The following is a 26,826-nucleotide window of genomic DNA, read 5'->3' as shown; positions in this document are numbered from 1 at the left end:
TCACTTTTAAAGGGAACGTCGCTGTGATTTCAATTGTTTTTCGTTAAAGATCCACTCTTTTTATGAGTTTTTTTTTTTGTGTGTGTGTGTGAGACAGTCACTCCCTGTTGTGTTACAAGCTGATATGCAATGCATATCGTGCAATCATAAAGAGTCCTTAATTGGACTTGCCGATAGTGTGCTGATGAGGTTAAGAGCTGTTGCTTGCAAGATCGATCGAAGTATTTGTGAAGCATTGATCATGAAAAACACAGTATATAAAAACTAATTAATTGCAAACGATTTCCGCAATTAATTACGATTTATCACATTTTTCAACTACTATTTTTCGTGGCGCTTGTAACCGACTTGAATATGATCTTAGAATAAATGTGAACTCACCTAATGTGAAGTATATTTTAATTCACAGGCTGTTTTAATGGCTTTCTTTGATCCTTGAATATGACCCAAACAGAGTCATCTTTATTTGCCTTTTTTCTTTGAAACAATTAGTCTGCCCACTAGCGCCACACTCCAGTTTTGTTGGTTTGCAAGGCCCAGTGGTAACTTGAAGACAGTGTTTTGTTGTCAGATGATGTGCTCAAGATATAGTATAGTATTTCAATTTGGCTTGAGAATACTTTTGAAGTAAATAAATTTGAGTTAAAATATTTAACTGCATTGAATATTTTAAAAGTAACAACAAGAAGCAACAACAATAACAAACAATGATTTGTTTTCTCTTCCTGGGGCAACAAATTGTTCAATACAAGATGTTTTGCAGGGAGAGCTGTGAATCCCAAATCTGTTCAAAGCAAAATGTGGGAAGTAATGTGGATTGATATTGTATCTTTGATTCTATCTTGTGTCTGATGAAAGCCAAACAATGTCCAACACACCGAGCCCTTTGCCAGGTGTTAAACATGGAGGTGGATGAGCAGCAATCTCGTAGGTGTCAACAGGACCAGTCAGTGCTTTGTTGTGTTTGAAGAATAAAAACACAACAGAGAATGAGGTTACTTCACATATTGTTTCTAACTTAATTCCTTTTCAATTAAATTAGTTTAAGTATTTTGACACATCTTGATCAGTTGCAATGCAGTTGCTATGGTCGTTACATGATTTGTCCTTTATTATGTCATATACGTCTGATGTCTTAGACGTATTTAAGGTCCCATGAAGGCATCCCCTTACTACTTTCTTATTCTGCCTTTTTTTTAAATGTAAGTTTTGGAACCTTGAAGCCAAAAACTTGAAAGAAACGGAAAAGTGTTTGTGCAAAGTAAAGAGGTAAAAGTAGATTTATGTAAATGCAATCACTCGCACATCTATTTTTCCATCTGAAAATAGAACAAAGTCCATTAGGGATTAGTGAAGCCTCATTAGCTACGACGACGAATCATCCAGTGGGCTCGGTTTCTATTCAGCTACCTGAACAGTCATTTAATTTCAAATTACGTCTAAATTTGAAAGTGTCAAGATACTAACATTTGGGACATGCATGTGGAACTTAAAACCTTTGAGCTTTCAAAATATACACATGAATATACATTCATTGGAACACAAATTTGGCCCGCAGTGTAATTAGATTTTTCCTGCGAGGCTATACCAAATGACTACTGTACCATTTTACATTCTATAACAGAGGTGGGCAAACCTTTTGATTGGTGGGCCACAATGGGTTCTAAAATTTGACAAAGGGGCCGGACCAGGAACGGATGGCTGGAGTGTTTTGGTAACCTCACCTCATCGGAGAAAAAAAATACATTTCATTTTGAATGAAAATGAAAAAAAGGATTAGAACAAATTATCTGTCTTTGACACACCACAGTATTTAGAAAATAAAACATTAACAAAGTTCATTTAATTTTTTTCAAGTTTGGCGGGCCGGATTAAAACGTTTAACTGGCCGCATGTGGCCCCCGGGCCGTAGTTTGCCCATGCCTGTTTTATATGATAATTGTAACACCTTTTCTTGCTACTCCAAGACATGGGCTCTGATGGTTGATTGGTTTATTATTATTTTTTATTTTTGAAATAATGATTTATTATTATTCTAATTTTATTTAATGAATGAATGTCTTTGATTTTTTTTTTTTTTTTGCAATTCGATTTTGCATATCTGGACCATTAAGTTATATATTGTATAATAATAGGTGTTGCTTGTTCAATATTGAATATTAAAGCAAATCATGCTTGAGTCCATATTAAAAGGTCCATTTGTTCAATGCAGGCCTTTGTTCAAGTTTTACTCTTGGGCCCACTGTGTATTTGAGTTTGACACCCCGGGTCTAACCCATCCAAGCGAGGACAAAGTCATTTCGGGGGGAAAAGGACCAAAACCGTCCACGATGCAATAAATGCCGAGTGGGCAACACTTAGCACGCAATATGATGCTGTAAATTGTTAGTTAAAACAGCATGGGAGTCCAATAAATGAAAGTGAGTGCTGCAGGTGGCCACCTCGGGGAGGTAGTCCTCCTAGTCCTCCTCAGATCTTGTCCTGGTCTCCACAGCAACACTCTTCCATCGATGACAATTTCTTCACACCCTCTCCGAGCAGGAGAGCGAGGTGAAAAGGCGAAGCGCCAGAAAAACAGGCCAAAATACAGATATCTGAGGATGAGGTAGGGTAAGAGACTTAATACTTACCAAGTGTCATTTAACCAAATGTGAAAGGGTAGAACAAAGTCTTTAGTCAATATTTCAATTTCTACGGACGTCCTTTAGGTAATTTTTGCTGTCTCACTTGATTCCCGCTCTTTCTGTATCTCATGGAAATACATAGAAAACTTCTAGATAAAATACTCGGCCATATGCGATTTTTGCACACAAGTAAGGCTACATTTAGATTTTGCTAGAAGTTTTAAAACGGCCAAACTCTCGACCACATAGCTTTACCTAATGTCAACGTAGCTCAGCTGCTAATAAACAATGGAAGGTAACTAATAGCATTGTGTTGTTATAACCCTGAGCAACGGCTATTTGAACACTAACAATGGAGCAACACATGTAGACAGAAATCACAAAACTCCACTTTATTTTTTGAGCAATCATAGCTGAAAGCGAAATGCTGTAGGTAAAGTAAAAATCAAAAATATAAATACAATGACAGCTCAAATAATAATCCTCACAGGCGTATCTATTTTATCCTTTGTAGAGAATGAATAATATTAGTGCAGTTTACAGAGGAGTTGTGACCATCTCCTTTATTTATGTCTGTGTTATGATTTCGCAAAAATGACCGTCAGCATGGCACACGCACCGAAGAAGAAGCATCGAAGCACCCAAAAAAAAAAGGCAAACATTGTTTTTTAGGTAATTATGTCAGTCCAGTTTTTATAAAGCACAGTTTCATAGAGTGCTAGCTTATTGTTTTAATTTACGAGCATGGTCAGGGAAGGAATTCAATTCCGATTGTGATTGCCCGTGGGCAGACTTGCAATCCATTGTCAAACGACACGATTTATTTGGATTTTTTTTTACCCACATTGTGTTGAATAGCTCAGTGTACAATAAACAGAATTGTGCCTAGTCCACCTACACATTTGCACAATGGCATCAGCCTTCATTAGCGAGTATTCACTGTGTGATCTTTGACGGATAAGGCACGCTATACAAAAAGTGTTCCCACATCACAGCTCCATCTGTTATATACTGGAACCTTTTTTTTTTTCCCCCACTGTATCGTATCATGGGAGCAAAATGAACTATTGCCTTTTGTGTACAGAATAAATCAAGAGAATACTTGCTCTGCATTATTTCTTGCCAGGTCGATTAAAAAAGCTACAGATGTTTTCCCGAGTCACATCAAACTCTCACAACTATTTTAAGTCTATTTGAAATCGCAAAAAGATATTTATCCCGCATGCCGTGTGGTATGTCACAAGTTAAAATATTCATCTAGTCAAGGATGGAAGCTTCTTTTTCTTGACTGAATTATATGATCAACTTTACTCTTGTTATGTCAAGATGCCACTAGAGTGAGTTAGCAAAGCTGAATACAGGCCATTGAAAACTTTATTCTACAAATGTAAAAAGTGAAGTCAGACCCTTTGAGTCATGCCTCCACTTGAAGACGACTGTGAGGACAGAAGAGCTGAGTCATGCACAAAGCAGCAGGAGGATGGTTCTTGAAAGCGCTGCCTGCGCTCTAATTTGGAGAATGTTTGAAATGAAAAGTCTCCTGGTGGATATTGGCTTTAAAAAATTCCTCCCGCAATGAGCATAGCAATTCTTATGCACCATGTGACTCGGACTTTCTATTTTAGAGCGCTGTGTTTAGAAGATGCAATGTGTTCATTTGTATGCATGTAGAAGATGGTATTTGCTGTTCTAAAAAAAAAAGAAAAAAATCGCAAAAACATTTGAGAGATATCAAGTTAGAATGTAGCATGATGATGAAAAAAAAAGATGATAAAAGTGTGATGTAAATTAACAATATAGTGATGGATGTTTAAATTGGGCTTCACTTCATCACAGTCTTAGCACACACAAGTCAATTCACACATCCCACACGTAACAACAAAGGGATTGTGCATGCATGCGAGCGAGTGTGCCATCCTTTTGTTCATGTCGCGGAAAGCTGAGGTGCTCACTTTGTGATGTGACTTCACGGATGTGTGAGATGATCGCCTGAGCTATCATGTTTTCTTGTTAGCTCGTTCACTTTTTGTATCACATAATATCAGAGGTGGCCACCCCGGTCTGTCATTCGTCATTTGCCAGTGGCCGAGCCACCCGTCCAATCTGTTATGGTCACTCTGATATGGTTATGTTAACCACGCTTCGGTCATTGCCAAATCAAAGTTCATCACTGCTTTTCTAAGAATGTCAGATTTTCTACATTTGTCTTTTTCTTCCACGTCGCCTCAGCGACAGCCAATCGGTGTTGAGAACGTGCTACTTACTTAATGTCACATGTATTAGCAGCACAAGCAGGCGCAGCAAAATAGTTATAAAACACACACACACACACACACACACACACACACACACACATCATGGTGATCGGTGGAATATAAACATTATGGAATAAAGCCAGACCTCATGGCAAACACAAGACAACATTTTTTTACAAATCAGTTGAGCTGATCTCACTCTGGCCAGAGCTAGAAAATACATTGCATACGACTTTGTATCCCAATTGCCAGTGTTTACACCTTTCAGGAAGTTTTATAAAATGTACATCTTAGGTTTGATATCGGCCAATGATATTTTAAACCGCCTGTCAGAAATGTTGGATTATTTGAAAACCAAAATGGCTACTGACCCCCACTATGCTAACAGCTAACTAGCCCTCTCGCGAATGTTGTGCCAAATCAACGTTGTTTCAGCTCAAATTTGTAACTAATTTGGGTCATTTAGTGAAACAGTCTTGGTTTGGTTCGCAAATAGGTGGCAAGATGCGTTTGATTCAATTGTGTATGGGTCGTATTAGCCACTTTGCCATTGTGTTGTGACTTTGCCACTGCGTCCAAAGTTTCTTCACACTCTGTCTACATTTTAGTCAGAATATTAGCACACCTAAAGAAATGGGAAAATTTATAAAATCGAATAATAACACTGACAGATGAGGCTTATACAGGAAAAAAAACCTCAACAAACTAAAATGAGTCAGCCTACGAGTCTGTCCGTTTCATCCCTCACGATCACGTGATCGAAAACTATCTACGAGTGTATGTTTTTCTGTTTATTGAATAGCTTTGTATCACAGTGTTACCATATGGACAAACCATATCCAACAATGGTGTTTAGTGAAATATCACAGTGTCTCCGCCTCAGTTACATATTTGTGAGATCTTGCTAAGAAAACTATTCAAATGTGCCCAAGCTGGCATCCGACTCATTCACCAGCTGCACTGCAATCCTTTTAAGGCTCTTTAAGTCCATCACACCATCTGGTTCGGGCCACCAGGAACCAAGGTAAACAGACATCAAACAAACTCGCTGCTAGAGAGAGTGATTTCCGTGTCGGCCTTCAGACTTGTGGTAATACACTCATTTGAGGATTAGCACATATGCGGACCAAAAGAGCAGACGAGTGGAGAGTCCATAGAACAAGTAAACATGGCGAACAGAACATTGGACAGATGGAGATGGGGTGAAGACAGTACAAGATGGAGTATGCACAAATGAAGCATGGACCTGTACCATCTGTAAGACAGTTGGGACAAACACAGTAGCTTATTGACGAGGCGATTTACAAGAACACCAAAATGAGGAAGTCTTTTGAAATCTTGTATTCTTTGAATGCAGTCAATGCAGATATTTTCCAAAGAGGCGCATTTGTGATGAAACCACTAAAATCATATGATGGCAAATCTCCCAGGAACAGCTCATTACTGTAATTCAAAGGACAGACTATATGAAACGTTTACTGGATTCTCGCAAATGCTGCAAACACTTAAAAATGATCAAGATAGCCTTTTTCTACCTAATTTGCGCCATTCTTTTTATCTCCACATTTTATCCGTGAAATGAATTCTATGAAGGTGTGCAATTAGGTTTAGCTTTGAAGAAGGTCTGAATTCTCATTCACGTACACATCCAGAGATGTCGTAGTCGTGAACAAAAAAAGCAAGGATGATCAATGACATAAATCATTTAATCAAGCCTAATGACAATTCATCTAGCCAGATGTAAGCGTGTACAGACAATCCTTGAATTTATGTATCATCTTACATTTATAAGCACTTTGGGCCACTTGTTCCTCACATCAAGCTTATAAAGTTTTATGGACCTTTTTATTATGTGGGTGAAATTAGCTCAGAATTCATTCAACATTTTACAATGCAAACTCACTTGACTCAGAGTACAGTATTGTAACAGTCCAGTGAACTGTCCTAATTTTCATGCGGCGGAAGTAACATTCTGCTCTCTAAACAGTGAATCAAAATGAAACTTTTGAATCTCAAACTTGAAACAAGTTTATTCATGCAAATGTGTTATTGTTGTATATTTGAGAGTTCATACCTACATGTAAGAAAGAAAAAGTAAATTGAAATAAATATAAACAATGAAATAAGAGAAAAAGAGCAAAGTGAATAACTGATTTGAAGTCAGCGTTCTTGTCCAGGCAGTGGCAACTGACGTGTCGGCTTTGAATTCACTCTTGAATGCTTGCGCTTTAAATGGTATTTGGTAATAAATAGATTCCAAGATTCATTCAGTGTATTTTCCAAACCGGTGAAAGAAAAATCCACAGAAAAGCCGCACCGTTGTATTAGCTGCATGGTTCAAAAAAAAAAAAAAAAAAAAAAGAATAAAGTAGCAGCTTAAAGTCCAGAAATTACGGTATAAACAGTTTGAATCAAACAACAAAATAACCCCATGGCGTAATTATTTTTCTTCCAGTGCAAAGTACCTGCATAAAAATTGTCACACAAGGACGGCACAAAACTGGTGAAAAATAAACCAACAAGTGCAATAACTCTTTTTGTGCATTTTATTCACAAAAAATCAACACAGAGAAAATGTTAATATTATGGAGGTACTATGTATGTTCTGCATATTAGGGAAGTACAAGAGCCAGTGTAAGCACAGCTACGCCATAGCTGCCATCTAGTGGCGATTGGTTATATTACAACTTCAATAAACATTTTTGGGGCGTAAATTAATCAAGAGGCCCGAGTGTGGTCAGCCCACCAAGTGGCAGTTTTCTATTTGTATTGTAGTGGTTTACTCACCACTTCAGTGTTTCGCCCAGTATTATCTGGGATAAGCTTCAGCTCCCCGCAACCATGAACAGGAGAATAAAAAATGGTTGGATGGATTTCCATTTCTTGTCAGCAATGCGTTCATCATGACAAAATGTTCAACATTACAAAATTCCCCATTGTGAGAGTAAATGTCTCAAATAAACTCCCTCGGTTGTTTGTCTTGTTTTATTTTCGTGTGCTATTTTAGGTGTATTATATGTGACAGCTTGGCTTTTTGACAGTGAAATCTGTCGGCGTGATGAATGCTCACACAAAACGCAAGCTGTGACAGAAAAAAGAAACAATCTTTCACTGTTGGAATGCTGACAGCACACTCTGCAAACATCATCATCACCACCATTAACACAAATCGATGAGTCAAGTTTGACAGATGCTGATTAGGTTAGAGAGGAGAGAAGATTGATTGGTTTGACAATTGGCAGATGTCGATACTAAAACTCACTAGATTCTATCCCAGTATTTCATGGAAAAAGGACGATTACAGCGGCGATAAAAAGACGACTCACCCCATTTCAAATTACAGTAAAGGCTTATGTGACGTATAAAAAAATTATTCTAGGGAAAATAAACAACTAATAGTGTTGTTGCAAACGTATGCACCCCCCTGTGTGGCTATGATTCAGAAATAACTAGTTATATTCAAAGTCGTGCTAAATGGAAGTCATGCATCTGCCACCATTTAAAGAGGCTTTTATTAACCCTCACACCTTTTGTTGTTGTTGCTTTTCTGACTGTTTTTTTTGCCCTGTCGCAGAAGCATTGAAAGTTCTGACTGCTATTTGCAACTATTCTGTTTCAGAATTCCTTGATTTTGTGTCATTCCAAAGTTCTCCCTAAAGAAAAACAGCCCTAAATGCCAAAATTCCAAAAGTTAGGTTTGATAAAAATATAACACCAAAAAGAGTTAAGTGTTGTCGCGGCAGCATCATGCTTTGGGTCTTTGTTTTTACCCTGGAACTGGGGCCTCTGTCGAAGTACAACAAATTATTAACAGTTTGAAAATAACAGTCAGTGTTTGCACAAAAATGTCCGGGTTCTGCTAGAAAGAAAGAAAATATTCTACAACAAGCGCTTTCAATGTTGGTAGGTATGTGCTTACGCCATTGTAACAGGACTTTGAATGTGATCGGTTATTTCCAAACGCAGGATATATAATTTCATTTTATCTTTATTTACCCTCTACTGAAAACCCACACAAAAAAATACATATATAAGTTGAGCTGTACAAATTTTAAATTACATTAATGGTGGGAAAAGTTATCAAATTATTTCTCTTGGTCTCGTTTATTTAGATCATAAAAGGGTGTGTACACTTTCTATATGTGCTGTATAGTGTTGTAAAATGAGATTTCGAATGCAAAACACAAACTCCTCTCTTGGGAAAAAAAAAAAAGATTGGCGCCTGTACATTGCAGTTTTTCAATGTGAGTAGGGAGCAGCTGAAGTGTTCTTCTACAAATAGGAAACGTTCAAAGGCGAGAACCACTAAAGGCTCCTCCAAGACTGTTGAGTCTTAAGCGCCACCTGAATATGCCTCCACTCATCCTACCATCATTTGATAATTCGTTTTTAATCGTCCACATTCTTGTCTTCCTTCAGTGCAGTTTGAAGTGTTGTCGAACTATACTAATCCAATCTGCCCTTTCCATTTTTTTTTTTTTTTTTTTTAAATAGAGGATCCTTACAACTGCATTCAGGTCCCGCTCCTCACCTTAGGCGAGTGAAGGACCCCCAACAGACGGAACTCCGTGCCCCAAACAATTACAGCAAAGATATTTGAATTGTCAAGCCCTAACACCAGCATGGCTGGCTCATTAGTTTGCAGCGGTGTAGAACTGCACATCTTCCTACTGTGAGATTTTCATTACGCGCATATCCAGAACAATATGCATGCAAGTCATTTCAACTCAATACAGCTCTGGCCCCTCTGTGAATCACAACTGTTATTTTCAAACCGGCAGAATGTTGATACAGCTCTTGTATTGGATCTCATTAGAGTGTGCAGATTTACCAACTGCTGTGCCTGAGACTGTACGCAAAGCATTTTTTTTGACAATATAAAACATTTCACAGATGCTATTGAGCTGTGGATTGAATCTAGCGCAAGCAGATTCCTGCTGTCGTCACAAAAGCAGCCCTCATCGAAATGAACGCTTACACATGAGTCCTTATCCAGAATGCTGGTTTATACTGGTATGTTTATACGCATGGGCTGATTTTCAAAGAACATTGTTTGCTTTTTAGTGCTCTACCAATCCCATTTGTTGACACTTTTTTTCATCCTTCATGGGAAATACTCTCAGGATCTGATTTGATCCAAAGATTTTATCACAATACTAGAAGTGCTGCTATACCTGGGTCAAAGGTAACACAGGCTGGCGAGATAGGTGGGGTTGAAGCTAAATGCAGTTGATGTTCCATGTGGGTGATGTCAATTGGTGTATGTAAGAGCAAAAATTTGATTTTCCAATTACATTAAACTCATAATCTGGGGTTGGAATGCGGTCGGGGGCCGACAATTTTTATGAATAAGGGCGGCTGGTCAAGGCCAGAGGGCACGGGACTGACTGCCAAAAAAGGGTCAAGTGCCCAGCTCTACTTATATGGTACCCAAAACATTGACTGCACATACTTAAAGTCTTAAGCCGTGTGATCATCTCGATTGAGTGACAAGAAAACAAAGATGAGACACAGAGTACGTCACATATTTTAATTCTATACATTGAATTTCATCTACTTTTATTGTCATTTAGAATAATCTAAACTTGGTACATAATACATCCAGTAAATACATTCAAGTAGAAATTCAGTTCTATGATTATACTCACGTATACTTACCGTATACACGATAAAGTGAGACGTGTGACACCTTCTCGCACTCATAATTCCACACATACTTATTTCTGCCTTGTGAATCAAATTGCCTATTACTGGCTATGATTCACCGACAATCAGTGACTTTATTTGCGACATAAAGACATAATCACGGTAGGTCGTTGTGGTCCTACTAGCTTGTTAATGTCATCATTCAAAAGTTCAGTGTCCTTGCTGTTAGCTTTGGTGTTTTGTTGTTTTTTTTGGCTCTTGGCCCACCCTCGGGGTGCACAATGGCAACAGAGCAGCGAGGGAGTTTGAAATGGAGGAGGATTTTAGATGGTGAGACAATAACAGAACACGCTTAACACTACAGGGCTTGTGTTTATTTATATTGTTAGCACGCCTACAAACTGCACTTGGACACTAATCAGCAAACTTGAACCAGTGTACCATTGTTATCAAGTTTTTTTTTCTTGGCGGCTGCTAGGTCGACATTAATTTGTACTGGAGGAAAAAGAATATGAAGAATGACAGTAACCAAACATCCGCCACGGCATAAGGAATCATAACATGCAAAAACAATCAGTGGATAGAGACTAGATTTTAGTTTCTAAAGAGATTTAATATTATTCAACCCTAACCAAATCACAACTTGACAAGAGTGTATCATGGGATTTTCGACGATCATTTTCAATTGCTGCCAAATGCGCATCTTGATCTCGTTGAGCGTGGGTTTACATCAGCGCTTCTGATCAACTTCGAGAGCTGTGAGCATTACAATGGCACGCTGGAAGGGAAAGAAAAAAATCTAAACAACAAAAAACAAGAATGACCATGTGGTACTCACATTAATGCACCTGTCTGAGATGAGCAAACACTAGAGAGCTGGGATAGCGACACTATAGAAATCAGAAAAGATTGTTCAATAATTAAAAAAAAATAAAAATGAAAAATCCTACAAATGACATTTCGGCTCCACAATTTCATGATTTGCTTTATTCTCAATGTGACTGCACTTATGCATTCAAAGTTATTTAATTCTGTGCTTCATTAAATTCAATTGAATTTTTTTTTTTTTATATCTAAATGTTTGGAGGTCTATCAATAAAAAATAGGGTGCGCCTGCCGTTCCCTAGATCAATGATGTCTAACCTTCCTTTTATGCCGGTCGAGGCAAGTCACTTTATTATTTAGATGTATTGTAATAACCATCTGAAAAGCAAATACAAAATAATTATAAACACCCAACTTACCATTGCATTGTTATGATGACTCCAGTTGTTTTAAAATTGGGAGCACTTTAAAAAAAAAAAAATAATCATCCAAAGGTCATGTCAGTCACTGCTATTTACCATGTTTGAAGTAGAATCACTCCATGCTGTTTAAAGTGGAAAAAGAAGTTCACTTTCTTTGATAATAAATATCCCAACTAAAACACGGTAATGGGTCTAATAAAGTATGGTGAAATATGATGTTTCACCTTTCCGGCAATCTTGACATCACAGCGTCTGCATAAAGGTGCGTAAATGACAGATTTAAGTGGATTGGAAAATCTGTACAGCTACATCCCATCTTTTTTAAACTTGGTGTTTCAGTTAAAAAAAAAAATTGTATCGCGTGTATATTTCTTCTCGTGAGAGTGGCCTTCAAAATAAACGTTGCAACGATCAAAAGAATCATGGCCCGTTTTGTAGAATGTTTGCGACACTCATGTAAAAACATGAGATGCAGACTTTCAGTGTGACTAAAAAAAGAAGAGCTACGCTACAGTAAGGAAGGGTTGACAATCCATTCCCCTCTGTTGCTAAAGCAACAAGTCATGGGTATGAAACTGAGACGGCAGAAGTGAAAATGCAGCCACTGTATGTTCCCCAGCCAACATCTCCACCTGCTCGAGCTCTCCATCTGTCCAGTCTCTCATATAAAGCCAGCGGGAAGCAGCTGGAGAAAGGAAATAGCAAATTAAACTCGTGTGCATGCTACTTTTAATAACAACGTTCCCAACTCTGGCAGATGTGGATTTTACATGTATTTCATTGTGTTGACTTTGCCTTTCACGAACACCCCAGCCAAACAATTAATCCTTCACTCATGTTATTTATAGCATTGCAAATGTGAGCCTCCTCACTTGGTTATGGTTCGTAGCTACAGGAGTGTGTAATTAGCTCTGGCTGATGCTGTTAAAGTCTCTTTCAGTCTGATGTGAGCTGATGCCAATTAAGTCGCTGATTTTTTATTTATTTATTTATTATAATATAATAATATATATTATATATTCATTGCTATGAACAGAGAACAAATTCTCCCCCAAAAAGGACAAATACTTTACCTTAATTGCTTGTTGAAAAATGAATATTTAGACATTTTGTATGTGCCACAGCCTAATCATTTTTTTTTTGTTTACTTAAACATTTTAAGAGCACAACCTCAAACTGTTCAGATGTCACAAGTCGTAATGTGTCCGCTGGAAAAAAAAGAGGCTTCCACAATGGAGCGCCAAGTTTTTCACTAACTTTTCCAGGCGTTATTGGCGTCATTCAAACTGCGTGTGGCTATTAGCGCTAGCGTTAGTGAATTAGACGCTGTTTATCAATGAGGCTCATTTGCATACAGGTAGGCACTTTCTCCATCAAATATATTCATGTTACCTCATTTAAATACGAGCAAATACCACCGGCACCGAGACACATCTTGCTATGTATCAGTTTGCTCCATTTTTAGCGGTTAGCAACACGCAAAAGTCACACCATCCTTTTGTGAATTCAGCCCTATATGTATGTAGGTGTAAATAACCAAAAAATAATAAAGTTCAAGTTTTTAATGTCATATGACATCTCTATTTATAACCACTTCAACCTCTGGATATATATAGAATAAATGCCCCAATGTTTTATATTTTATGGACGAGCCATTCAAGCATTTTATTCCTCATTAAGTGACATAAGCATAGTAGTGAGTGTCTCTATCGAGGCAAATGCTTATTACCGATAAAATCGGAAATATGTCCGAGATTGTTGTTTGGACACCTGTAATACTAAGTGATTTTCTCTTCCTTTTTGTTCTTTTTATTCTGCTGCAGAAACTGTTAGCCTAATCCAAGTGATAAATCTGCATGTCCGCCATATTGGATGTGGCAATACTTGTCAGCAGTTGTCACAAAAAGTGCTCTTCAAGAATGGGTGCTGCTGTGCTGCATGAATAGAATATAGTAGCATGAAAAATATGGAGTAAAGTAAGTACTGACTGTAGGCTACCTCGATGTCAATTGGCAGCCCATGTGTAAGGGAATGATTCCCAAAACGGTAAAGTTGTCTAAGGTGTATAGTGAATTTTGTCTATGCTATTTGTCTAATTCTGATGGCCTAGCATCTTTGCCAATGATACTTAAAGCTAAATTGAAAAAAGGTATATAGTGAATTTTGTCTATACTATTTCTCTGCACAGATTTTTTTTTTGGGAGGGAGTCACAAAAAAATTTATTTTTAAAAAACAAACCGGGACAAGATGAGAAGGTAGAATGTCAATGATATGTTTCCACCTCACAGTCTCAATCCAATACTTTCTGTTTTTGCCTTCATGAGATATTGAAAAGACCCTTCGGAAAATAAAACAAGCTAAAGACCTTTAACCGTATGATGAAAAAGTCACAGGCAGCCTGTGAGGTCTCATTGATATTTTGGATATTCACCAAGCTGTAGAAATATCAAGAGAGGTGTTTCGATATTTAAAATGAAGAGAAAGATTGACTGAAGGATTGCTGAGTTTACATTCCCATAGCTCAGTATGCTATTGTCGTGGATCGATTCCGTGGGGAAGGAAGAAACACAGCAGGGCGAGACCAACAAAGCGCAAAGGGGCGAATGGAAAGATGAAGGAATTGATAGAAGGCAACGGGCATTTTTCTAATCAGCCCATGAACAAGTGGACTCAGCTACAGAGGTCAGTCTTGCTGTGAGGCAGCAGGTGGACACGAGGTTCTTCCCTTGCTTTTGTGATGATTAGAATCAGAGAGCAGCGGTGAGGCGGCATGAAAGGCTGCGGCACATCACACCACTTCACAGTCCACGAACAAACAAGCACATTTCAAACTGAGGGACTTTTCACCATGTTGCTCTGGCATGACTAATGTCTTTGCTCTCTTTTTAACAATTTCCTGAGGCATAAACATACAAAAATACAATTATATATATATATATATATATATATATATATATATATATATTATTTTCTTTTTTTATTTATTTATTTTTTAATGACATATCCCTCAAATCCACAAAAATGTAAAGTAATGCTTATTAAATTCCTTGTCTGAATTGATGGTTACTTTCTATGAATTGCTCTATACTCGCTGTATTTTTCCATTTGGCGATGACTGCTGGGTGACTGAATCCAATGTTATTTTGGTCATTATTGTCATTAGGCAAATTGCCGAAGGGATCGCTGTGGCAGGGAGATGAAAGGGGGGGGGGTGTTAGTGCGTGGGTGGTATGCTGTTTCGAGCTATGTAAAGCATTGACTCAAAAGACTTTTAGATTAAAAAAGTAAACTAGTCAAATTCTGGACTGAGTACTCTTTGTCCACATCATTTGCAAATTTAGAATCATTAGTTTGCTCTGGGCAGGTATGCTGCCATGAAGTGCGGAGCAATTGACCAACACTGCAAGGGAAATTAAATGTCTCAAGTAGAGGTGAAGTATTCTTAATCAAGTCTCCCAATATATGTTCTTACTAGGCCTTTTTTCTGGAGGATCATTTCACTTACACCCCCCATAAAATTGCTTCATGATATTTTACGTGTTACTGAGATTGTATTACTGGTTTTGTGTAAGCTTCGGGGCAAATGTGAAATATCATAATTCCACCAGCGTAGGCAATGTAAATACGCTAGTTTTGAGACACGGGTGATGGGGGCAGTTTGACACCCCGGCAAGCTAACAAGCAAACCATGGGGATGTTATTGCAACTTCAATTATATGCAGTAAGCTCAGGGGAATAAAGGGCCCAACCTCTGAAATAAAGATCAAACGCAGACACTTTCCTGATCATATTACAATATCCAGGCTAGCCCTAGACTCCCAGTACCACCAGTAACGGGTCACTCAAAAATGGTCATTTATTTTTATTTTACATTCCAAATACACATGTATATATTTTAATGGTATTTCTTTGCATTCCACCAGCCGCCACTCAGCACCAGTTCCCTCCCAGCAAGATGCTGCCACATCACTGCTTCACAGTGTCACAGCATGCTCAGTGGTTAATGAGCTGTGTCTGCTTTCATCAAGGATTTTCAATTAGAGCTCGAGAGTTGAGTTCATTTTGTATCTGGCCAAAGGGATGCACTTTTTGGTGCAATGCAAGGATGCAACAACAGTCTTGTTTTAATTGCCATTGATTTTGGAATATATATATATATATATTTATATATTAAAGATAATAATGCATACAATTAATTTATTTTTCCAATTATTCTGAGGGTCTGGGATGATGTCATATTGATGAATGAATTAAGAAGACATCCACCGCACATATCGGAGCGTACAATCAGCCTGCACCTGGAACAAATCTACCTAAATTGTGTTACACCACCTGCTCGTCAACTTCTACAACGTCTCAAAAGTCTAGTCTATTTTCTGCCGCCAAATTAGCAGGTGCAGTGGGGACGTGTCTGCCAGAATGCCTAGCAAGACACAGCGTGGTGTGTCAAACTCCTAAACACAGTAAACTCGTCAGATCAGGTTAAGTCCAATTTATTTAGATAGCAATAAAACACAGAAGAGTCTCAAAGGGCTTGACAAGCCCACATTTGACAAATATTGTATTAATGGCATCCCCTGATCTTTATCACACAAAAAGGCAAGGAAAAAACTCTCTCCCAAAAAAGAACATCTGGAAAAACATGAGAAACCTTGAGAAGGGGCCGCAGATGGGGGAATCCTTCTTCCAAGCTGATCCGGCTGCAATGGATGTAGAGATTCGAACATATAACATATAATATGATGCAATGTAAGCTAGAATCGCGTGAAAGTTCATTCAATCAAATGAAGCGCTGCTGGAAGACACCTTCAGAGAAGTGGTCCTCAAAACCCGGTCTAGTTGGTCAATGCAGAATTCTCCATAGCAGCGCCTCCGGGGGAGTTGGGGTTAGGGCTCTTGGCCCTGCACCTTGAAACCCTCCCTTTTGGTGTGTGTGTGTGCGTGTGTGTGTGTCTTTCCGGGCTGATGAGTCTATGGTGCTGGTACCAGGTGCAATCAATTACCAATCAACAACAGGACTTAAGCAGGGCCCTTGCTCCACCTTGTCACCAGATCAACACTTTCACTTCCGAGTTTGTACATCAAGCCCATTTTCCTTGTATGCCCGACAAGTCTTTTAGTATCCTGACCTTGCCTTGTTCTGTGTGTTCCACAGCTTGTTCATACTCTGCTCCTTGCTTCCCGCCCCTGGTACCCTGCAACCCCTCGGATTCCTTTCTTTGACCTGGAACTGCTCTCACTGGACTGCCAACACCTGATGCAGCTTTTGTGAAATAAAACCATTTACCTTTGCCGACCAATTCATCCGCCTCTTTGCTATTGGGTCCTGCACACACTCACCGACCATCTTGTCCCGGTCAGTCGGTGCTGTGACATCCAATTCGGTCATCGTCACCGAGCCGGGGAGGAGGGGACTGGGGACTCTCTGGGTCAAGGTTTGGTCGCTTAATGAGAGCTTGAATAACTTTAAGGCGACTGGTACAGTGCCAGAGGAGAGCAACAAATAAGACATTTTTGTTTCACGTAGAGCAGCAGTTATTATCCATGTGTCATCATCAAGACCACTTATCTTGTACAGGGTAAGGTGGGGTGGGGGGAAATATTGCTTTTAATTTCATACAATTTAACTTTAGTGAGCATTTTTGGAACCCATTAATCAGAAAAATGGAGGTTCTACTGTTTATTACTTTATATTTCTATATTTGACCTCTTCCGTGCACTGTTATTATTACAAAACATGTTTATAGACTATTGGCAAAAAGATTTTGGGGTAAAGATTTTTATGGTCTGGCTTGGCGGCGAATTCAGTGGGCTGTTAATTACCTGTCAGATAAACGCTGAAGCGGTGAACATGACATGCCAGCCGTGTCTCACGGTGGTCTGAAGGAAGGTGGAGGATAAGAAGGCTGATGTGGACTATTGAGAGGCGCAGTCAGGGGAAACAGACTGCAGAATCTGTTGCCTTGCCAACCGAGCCCCTCAGAGTGCGAGGGTTAAATGTAAACGATTCCCTGCCAGTGTAAATATAGGTTGCCATCTGTTTTCGTGACACTTCCTTTGTTACAAATTCTCAAACATGCAAGGAAAATGTGTGTAGGTGTTTTCCATTAGAACCCCCCGCAGGAGACTTTTAATATGAAAGTAATGAGTGGATTTAGTAATTCCGGAAATGGAAAAAAATATAATCAGCCCTGTTTCAACTCTTGGACCAGTTTGGAGGATTTTTCCTTGCAAATGAAGTGTTTCGTGGCAAACGGTTTAAGTCCTGTGGTCAGTTTGAAAATACATTTTCTGACACGTGATCTCAAGCGGCGCAAACAGGAATATGCAAAGGGAAGCAAACAGCAAAGTTGTTGCTTAGGAACAGTTAGAAATTACCTAAACTTTTGCGAAACCATTTGATCTAATCTCCCGGAGCGACGTGTGTGTGCGTGCCTGTGTGTGTGTTGTGGAGGGTGGGGTTGGCAGAGTCAAGTTTTGCAGAGGTTGGTTTCTAGGCAACGGTTTTGTTTTTAGATTATACAAGCTTGTTTGTTTTTCCGGTGTCTTTATTGTCACTAATTTCGCTTCCTTGAGGGATTGTTAACTTGCTTATGGTGTATGAAGCAAAATGATTTTCTTACTCAATAAACGTGCTCCTACTTTTCCAGTAACATTGACCAGTGGCAGTGTTCTTTTTTTTTTTAATTATTTATTTTTTAAAAAAACGTTTGGAAAATGTTTCGGGTTCTGGGTGGCCAATAGTCTTAAAATTTCTCTTCAGACTACAACAGTACTATAATAACTTGTTTTAACTACATTGGTGCCTTGAGATATGAGTTTGATTCATTTTGTGACCATGCTTGTGACTCACAAAGTGTGTATCTCAAATTATCTTTCCCCTTGGAAATATATGCAAATGCCATTGCTCTGTTCCAGCTTCCAATACAAAACAAAACAAGAGTTTGTGGTGTGTAATAAGTAAGAAAAATAACGGTCTATAATATTGTCCCCTGTGCAAGCAGGAGTCCATCCCATATATACATAATTATATAATTAAACAGAATGGTAAGAATGAAAGTTTTTGCCCCATTTTTTTCTTCACTTTACTGAATGTTGTCCTGCTCCTTCTGATGTGTGCACCTTGTCCACCTGGGTGCAGTATAAAACAGACATACATAAAGGAACCCATCACAATTGCTCAGTAAGTCAGAATAATGTTAGTTGTTCTTCTCAGAGGATAAAGAAAGAAAGAGTGAGCAACACAGACGAATATTGTCATATTGCCTCTATTATTATTTTTTTCGCCTGTCTATAATGTTTTGCATTGTGTGGTAGCCAGTGTTGCCAAAATTAACTTAAAAAATGTAGCTTAGTTACTTTACTGATTACCGTATTTTCCGGACTACATCGCTACGGAGTATGAATCAAAACAGCCCAAAATGCATGAAAAAAAAAAACATTCATAAGTCACACTGTAGTATAAGTCGCATTTTTGCGGGAAATTGATTTGACAAAATACTAGATCAAAAACAGACATGTTATCTTGGGAGCTGAGTTATAACAATAATAGAAAAACAGGCTGAATGTAAGATATTAGTTAGCTACACAAAAAAAGTAAGAATAGCCACCACAGTCTCTAAACTTTCTCCCTGCTGCTCGATTACAGTTTTCAGCAGAAAATTTCACCATGTGCCGTTTTGTAATCTTCAGAATATGATTGATTCTCTTGAGGGGCATTTGTGTTCAGTAGTTCTCAGTTGTCTTTGTAAGGAGTAGGAAATATCTAGTAATAATAGTCTAGAGTGCCCCCTTGTGGCTGTCTGGGATTTTTTTTTTTCATGTATAAATCGCTCCTGAGTATAAATTGCAGGACCAGCCAACCTATGAAAAAGTGTGATTTATAATCCAGAAAATATGTGACTTGATTTTAAAAGTAATTAAATTAGATTACAAGATAGATTCGTCGTTACTTGAAATCCTGCACATTTTGGCGTAATGCTTTTCTTAGTTACACTTTACAGGCATCACAGGTGTTAGCATTAATCTAAAAGATTTTTCTTAAAGCTAAGCTATGTGGTTATTTTAAATACACAGCATTTAATTCACTTAGTTCTACGTTTGGTTTGACAGATAACTTAAGTAACAATAAACAATTTGAATCTGTCTTTTGAAGAATTGCTCACTATTTGCCAAACTTCTGCGAGTTGTGACACAAGTTCATTTGAGTTTACTGCCACCGCTGAGTGCTCATATCTCAAATTGTTGCTCGTAAGTTGAAAAACCCGTAAAAGGTATTAACCACCATGGCCATTTTTTTTTTTTTTGGATCAGCTCCTCACCATGAATGTATGTAGGCGAGAAGAACTTCAAATGTTGCATTGTGCCTCTTGCCAATTTCAGTCATCTCCAGTACCAGTTGCTTGCCTTGGTTCTTTTCAGAAACACCGTCTGCATTCCCACCCCCGGTAACAACTTCTCCTAAAATGTTACATGTATCTTTATGCCATATTTAAATGGATTACTTTGCATATAAGAGCAGCATCCCCCACGTTTACGTGTCCCAAACGTCTCTGGTCACTGTCAGTTTGACTTTTTTGGAATAAACTATCAAAAACATTGGCACATCTACAGTACCAGTAATAGCCAACGACTGTATAAAGGTGCGCCCACACAGAGACAGACAGAAAAACGGACTCTCATTGAACTGACGCCTATTATAAATAGTAACCCTTTCATTTCATTTTGAGTCCTAATTGGCTGTACGACAGGTGTTTAATTAGGGGCTTCGGAGTGGACGTTATAGATGAAAAATAATTAAAGGTCTCCACTATAGACGACATGACCCTGACATCATTTGATGTCAATGCTAATGCATGTGTGTTGGCTAGTACGACGTCCCTTCAACTGCAGGGGATTCTCATTTGCAACACACTTTTTTTTTTGGCCTTGTGCTCCACACAGCGCTGCACGCAATGTCAACCTGGTCAACCATTTAAAGCAGTCATGAAGGGGGTCGTGTGAAATTTTAATGAAATATGCACTTGCCTTATTTAACTTGACTTACAAGATCCACTAACATACAGCACATATTTTTTAAAGCCACATCATTCAATTAAAAGAGGCAAATTGTTTTTCACAGATATTTTAAGGGTGACCCTAGATGAGTCCTCAAGGCTATTTTAATACATTGTCCTAGAACAAAGATGTAAAAGTAGTTCTTGACCCAACTATTACACAGCACAAATAATTATAAATAGAATGACTGTAGATAAAGGCAAGCAGCATAATTGACACAACGTTAATGTAATTTCTGATAAAACAGAGAGAAAGTTAGAACCTGAATCCGAATCAATATACAGACAATTATCGACAGACAATTAGACATATATATATATACGGGTAATCAGGAAGGTCTGCTGAAGTTGGATGTGTGTTACAGAAGGGAGAGATGGAAAGTAGGCTGGACAGAGGCCCTCAAAGAACAGGACTGACGACCCCTGACCTACAACATACATAGTCATTACAGTCTCAAGTCTTTCTGAATATGATACCGTACTGTCGCTACGGTAATGGTCAGGTGATGAGTGATGCCTGGTTTTCTCCAAACATGATGATGAGTTTAATCTTTGTCTCATCAGACCAGAGAATTGTGTTTCTCATGGTCGGTCTGAGACTCCTTCGGGTCCCTTTTTGGCAAAAATCAGGTGGGCTGCCTTTGTCTTTTATTAAGGAGTGGCTTCTGTCGAGACAATTTAGCATACAGTTCTGATTCGTGGAGTGTTGCGGAGTTGAATAGACAGGTGCGTGCCTTTCCAAATCATGTCCAATCAACTGTGATTACTACAGGTGGACTCCAATTAAGATGCAAAACCCTCTCGAGGATTATCAGTGGACGTGACGCACCTGAGCTAAATTTTGAGGCTGGCCTCATGACTTATGTGCATGTAATTTCTTACTTTTTTTTTCAAAAAAATTTGAAGAGATTAAAAAAGAATTCTCGTTGTAATTTTGGGGTGTTGGGTGTGCAGAAAACATTGATTTGTTCAGTTTTGGCGTGAGAGAGTAACGTCTCAAAATGTGGAAAAAGTGACTGTGATTACAATAGCGCTGTACAAGTGCCACTAAAATAATTTTAAGAATACTGTTTTACTTTGTTTTTAGTAGTACATTTCAAATAGTGAATCTCAAACTTTGTTTGTATTGACCACAGACAGTGAAATATTTCATGATTTTATTTGTTATAGTTTTGATGATCAGATAATGAAGTGAAATGAAATAAAAAAATACAACTTGAGCAGTATTGGCTCTCTGTAATGTAATTTTCTTTGCGTGCAATGAATGTACATTGGGCTATATTTTAAATTGAACCATTGAAATAAAATAAAAATTTTCCACAATATTCTATATGTGTTTATATGTATACAGTATATAAACAGCTATATAGTGTTCTAATCTATCCTATACTTGAACAAAGCAGTCATGTTTCTTACAGTTAGACTGCGCCATCTGTTGTCCAAATCCAAGAACTGCAGCCTTAAAAAAAACAGTACTCAACATTTATTTTCGTTTGAAAATTTTTTTTACATATTTTTGCGTCGGAAAGGACCAGGGGCGACGGCAAAGCATTTGTTTTTCTCGTCAAAACAGCATCTGACACACCACACATGGGCGGTGATAAATCGTTGGGTGGGGCTAATAAATGACGTAACATCGGTCGTTGGTGTCGTCAGTATGTGGTTCGTGCGAACGTCTTCCGTGTTGTTAGGCGTGCTGGGGAGCAGAGGAGTGACCCGAACAATGGTAAGACATTGAATCCCAGTGGAAATAAGGTGCGGTTTTTAATAACAACCATATTCAGTGTGCTTACAACTACTTTTAAGATGTGCTGCTATTTTAAGACGCGGTGTAACTGTGAAATAGTTCCGACGTTGATACTATTTTCAAGTCAGCGTTTGCTTTTTATATATCGATATAATGCCGTGGTCCAGTTAAGTCTCAAATATGGTATTGATGTTTGTGCATTGCTGTTTAGTCATGCAATCCTCAACCCTAGTCTCGTGGGTTTGTGTAATGATTACGTCAGGATTTGTGGTGTGGTCTTATGATAAATGGTGCTGCAGTATACTGTTCTAGTGCAGAATTTCTGGTACAAAGTACATACGTGATTTTACATTGCAAAAATCAAACGGCGCACCACTAAACACAAATGTCCCTAAAAGTGAATACACGGGAAAAAGGCAAGCCCACTTAGCTGCAGGGATCGCGGCAGTGACTACGTCACGTCCGCTAATGCCTCAATCGAGCACGGGACTAAAGGTTACTTGAGAAATAAGAGAAGTGATTCTTGCGAAGCCTTTCGATCTTGTTGACTCCTCAATCATCTAGTTCTCTATTGCACAACTTGACTTTTGCCCTTCGTCACGTTTATGCAGTGTGCCCAAGTTAAGGACTGGCAAAGTGCCAAGTCCATCTATGAGTTCTCTGCCAAGGATATTGATGGCAATGAGGTGTCTCTGGAAAAATACAGGTAAGATGTCGTTGTGTATGACCTAATCTAAAAATGTGATCCCCAACATTTTTTTTTTTTTTGCGCCACTAACGGTTTCACGCAAGTACAAAGTATGCTATCCATACGCAGACGCTAATTATATATATAAAAAAAAAAAACTATTACAATTTTGCATTCTTCTTAGAGTACTTAATTAAAGTACATTTTAAAAACCCAAATGGAAAAAAAAGTGACGAGAGAAAAGAATGCAAAAATTATTTACCCAACAAGTACAACAAATGTAGAACAACATAAAATAACACTGTATTCCCAATAATATACCCCTTAGGAATAATGAATAAACCTTAAAATGTCAACATCATGATTTTTAAGTCGTGATCCTACAAACTCAGTTAACATCATTGCTACTGGCATGTGCTGGATGGATGACACTGGCGATATTGCCACACGAGTAATAATGAGAAACTTCTCTTGTCAAAATAACTTTATCTTTCCGAGATAACGCCAAGTCAAGAAATCAGCTGCACATTGATCTGCACGTCCGGTCATCGTTTACTTTTCGCGATTACTTTCTGTTTACTTCAACTTTCAAACCACAATGGTCGACACTGATTGGCTGCTGTCACACGCAGCCAATCCTGTACGCCTGATCAAGTAAATATCCACACAACTGGTCACCGTAATCTCACGATGCATATAAACACACCCCTCCAAATATTTATATAATATATAATAATATAATATTTATTTTTACCTTTTGGAAAGTAATAATATTAGCAACACCTGTCAGTGTTAAAAGTGAAATTCAGAAATTTTAATAGTAAATTTCTTTATTTAATAATGTAAATTGCTGACCTTTGCATTACTGTATGTTTCTGTGACAGGGGCTATGTGTGCATCGTTGTAAATGTGGCCTCCAAATGAGGAAAGACCAGAGTAAACTACACTCAGCTTGCGGAAATGCACGCTTCGCTGGCTGAGAAGGGTTTACGCATCCTAGGATTCCCGTGTAACCAGTTTGGAGGGCAGGTAACTTAGCCCAGCATTGTTTTGTGTTTTATTGGTTATTTGTTTCATCGGCAGGTTGCCGTGAATGCCTGTTGTGATACATCTGCACACCAAGTACCCTTTTCATAATTTGAAACCAATACAAAGATTGAAATGACATTTTTGTTTGAGGAACAGTTTTGCTAATCAACTTCCACTTCATTTGGGTAGCAATTGTCAAATTTGAGCAATTTTTTTTTTTTATCCCGGGGACATCAAGTAACGTTTTTGTAAAAAAATAAAAATAGAGCTGCAGTGATGACATATTTTAGTGTTTGAGTATACGACTGAAAATCCTATTACATAATCAAGTGTTCATATAAATTATGTTACAAAAGAGAACTTGATAACAAATGAGCAATTGTAGTGCTGCCCGCCGACAGAAACTCACTTTCAGAACAATTGATCTGAATTTCCATATTTTTAGAGGAATTGATACTCGTTGATGCATTACAATTTCTTTTGGTGTTTTGCTTTTCTGCATTTTTTGGGGGGGGGATTAATATCATATGTTGTATATTTGTGGTAACGTTTAGTGCATCGCTGGTCACACCTTATAATAAATAAAAATAATAATAAATGTTATGTTTATTCCTGGTGATGGTCTATAGGAGCCCGGGACTGAGGCGGAGATTAAAGAGTTTGCCAAAGGTTTCAATGCGAACTTCGACCTCTTCAGTAAAATTGATGTGAACGGAGACAACGCTCACCCTCTTTGGAAGTGGATGAAAGCGCAGCCGAAGGGAAAGGGAACATTTGGAAAGTATGTTTTCCGCCATAAAAAATACTTTTGAATATTATCCAATTTTTTTTTTTTAGGTTTTTATAAAATGTTATTGTCTTACTAAATCTAGTGGTAGCAACTTGCAAGCTTTGTGAGTTCCATCCATGATCAAAAGTTGATACTGTCCTATCCTTTGAAAGTACTGATGCTAACATGTCTGCCATCCAGACAAGTCCAAACTATTCATTTTTATCCTTATTGCGTTGCTCAAATGAAGAAATAACGCTGATCATATTTTTTTGCCCCATGTTTTTGCAGTAACATCAAATGGAACTTCACAAAGGTAATTTGCTTTTCCAGACATTTTTTTTCCCAGACTAATCAAGCCTACCGATATGACAAAACGTGTATTTATTCAAATTCCTTGACAGTTTCTTATAAACAAAGAGGGACAAGTGGTGAAGCGGTACGGTCCAACAGACGATCCCAATGTAAGTGGCGTTTACCTGTTTTGAAAGGTGTCACTTTATTTGGATTTGTTCAAGCCACATAAAAAAAGCCAAATGTTTATTTTTTTTTTCTCCCAGGTGGTGGAAAAGGATCTGCCTTCGTACCTGTAATCCGACCATCTCCTATGTGCACGATCACATGTGGATCTCCCATATGGACTTGAGGTTTTTGGTGTATAGGTGTCTGGACCAATGACGTCCTGTCTGTGAACCCGATTCTTGGGACGGACAGGTCCGATGACTCGGCGTGCAGCTCCCCTCCAGACTTCCCGCTACACCACCCTATAAGACCATATAAGTAGAGATTCCTTAGTGAGCTAACATGACAAAGGTTTTATATTTCAGAAGAACTTAAAGGGGAAGTCAAACCCCAAATTTCAACAGCCATTCCTATGTAATCAGTGTGTGTCGTTTGGGATGTGTGTTGCTCAGGATTTTATGTACACTCACTAGACCAGCTACCCATTTTAAGCATACGATACTATTCTCCATTGACTTCCCCCATACTACTGATGTTGGGTGCGCTGAACCCCGAAGGTGTTGCTGGTACTGCATTTAAAAAAAATAATGACTTTGCTTTGCATTCACATGCTTGTGAGAATCGTGGCCGTTAGGATTTCCATTTGTTTGCACTTAAAAAAAAAATGATGCTCAACTGTTGTAATTGTCACAGTATAGTGTCAGTGTTACTTTGCATCGAATTAAAAGGCAACAAAACTGAATTATGTTTTCTTATACAGTTGTTGTGTGAGTCTCAAGAATTTCAAAAGCACAAATGACGGAAATGATCCGATTAGACTTGACCGAGAAGAATTTTTAGATTTTAAGTTGTGTCCTTTAAATACAGTAGATTGTGGTAGCAGTCAGGAAGTGTATTATTCGAACCTTGCATTTGATAAATTATGCATTTTTAAAAATCATTTTGTGTAACTTTGTAACACTAAAGGCTTTTGAAGATTAAAAAATTAAAGGAGGACTCTGTTACGGATGACGTTACATTAACAAAGAATTGCGCTGGTCAGCAGTATTTTATTTTTTAATTTAATCACAGATGGCTTTATAAGTTCCTAAATGTATTTTTAAAAGCTTTTATTGTTTTTTTCCGTCACATCAAGTTTTTGAGTTATTTACATTTTTTTTTTACACTTTTTTTTTATTTTATTTTTACATTACAGTTTTTTAAGTTGTATCCTATAGAAGCTTGGGCAATACAAATGTGACCATTTTTTTTTTTTGTAAATTACAGCTTTGACTTTTCTGGAAACAAATCCACCTGTTGGTG

At 38.1% G+C, this 26,826-nt stretch overlaps 1 protein-coding gene across 1 annotated transcript; it reads left to right on the top strand.

The window, feature by feature from the left end:
- Nucleotides 1-22,418: 22,418 nt before the first annotated feature.
- On the top strand, nt 22,419-26,266 carry LOC148325950 (phospholipid hydroperoxide glutathione peroxidase-like). Its single transcript, XM_088311314.1, has 7 exons — nt 22,419-22,555; nt 23,188-23,282; nt 24,149-24,293; nt 24,923-25,074; nt 25,354-25,378; nt 25,467-25,526; nt 25,623-26,266. Exons 1-7 carry the CDS (start codon nt 22,487-22,489, stop codon nt 25,653-25,655), a joined length of 579 nt encoding a protein of 192 aa, XP_088167440.1. The 5' UTR covers nt 22,419-22,486; the 3' UTR covers nt 25,656-26,266.
- The last annotated feature ends 560 nt before the right edge of the window (nt 26,267-26,826 follow it).

Source organism: Idiotropiscis lumnitzeri, chromosome 12, assembly GCF_059441095.1.
Source record: "Idiotropiscis lumnitzeri isolate Australia: NSW breed Sydney's pygmy pipehorse chromosome 12, RoL_Ilum_1.0, whole genome shotgun sequence".
In the NCBI taxonomy this organism is placed as follows: Eukaryota; Metazoa; Chordata; class Actinopteri; order Syngnathiformes; family Syngnathidae; genus Idiotropiscis; species Idiotropiscis lumnitzeri.
Note: the sequence above shows the minus strand (reverse complement) of the source record. Positions and strands in the feature narration are given on the sequence as shown.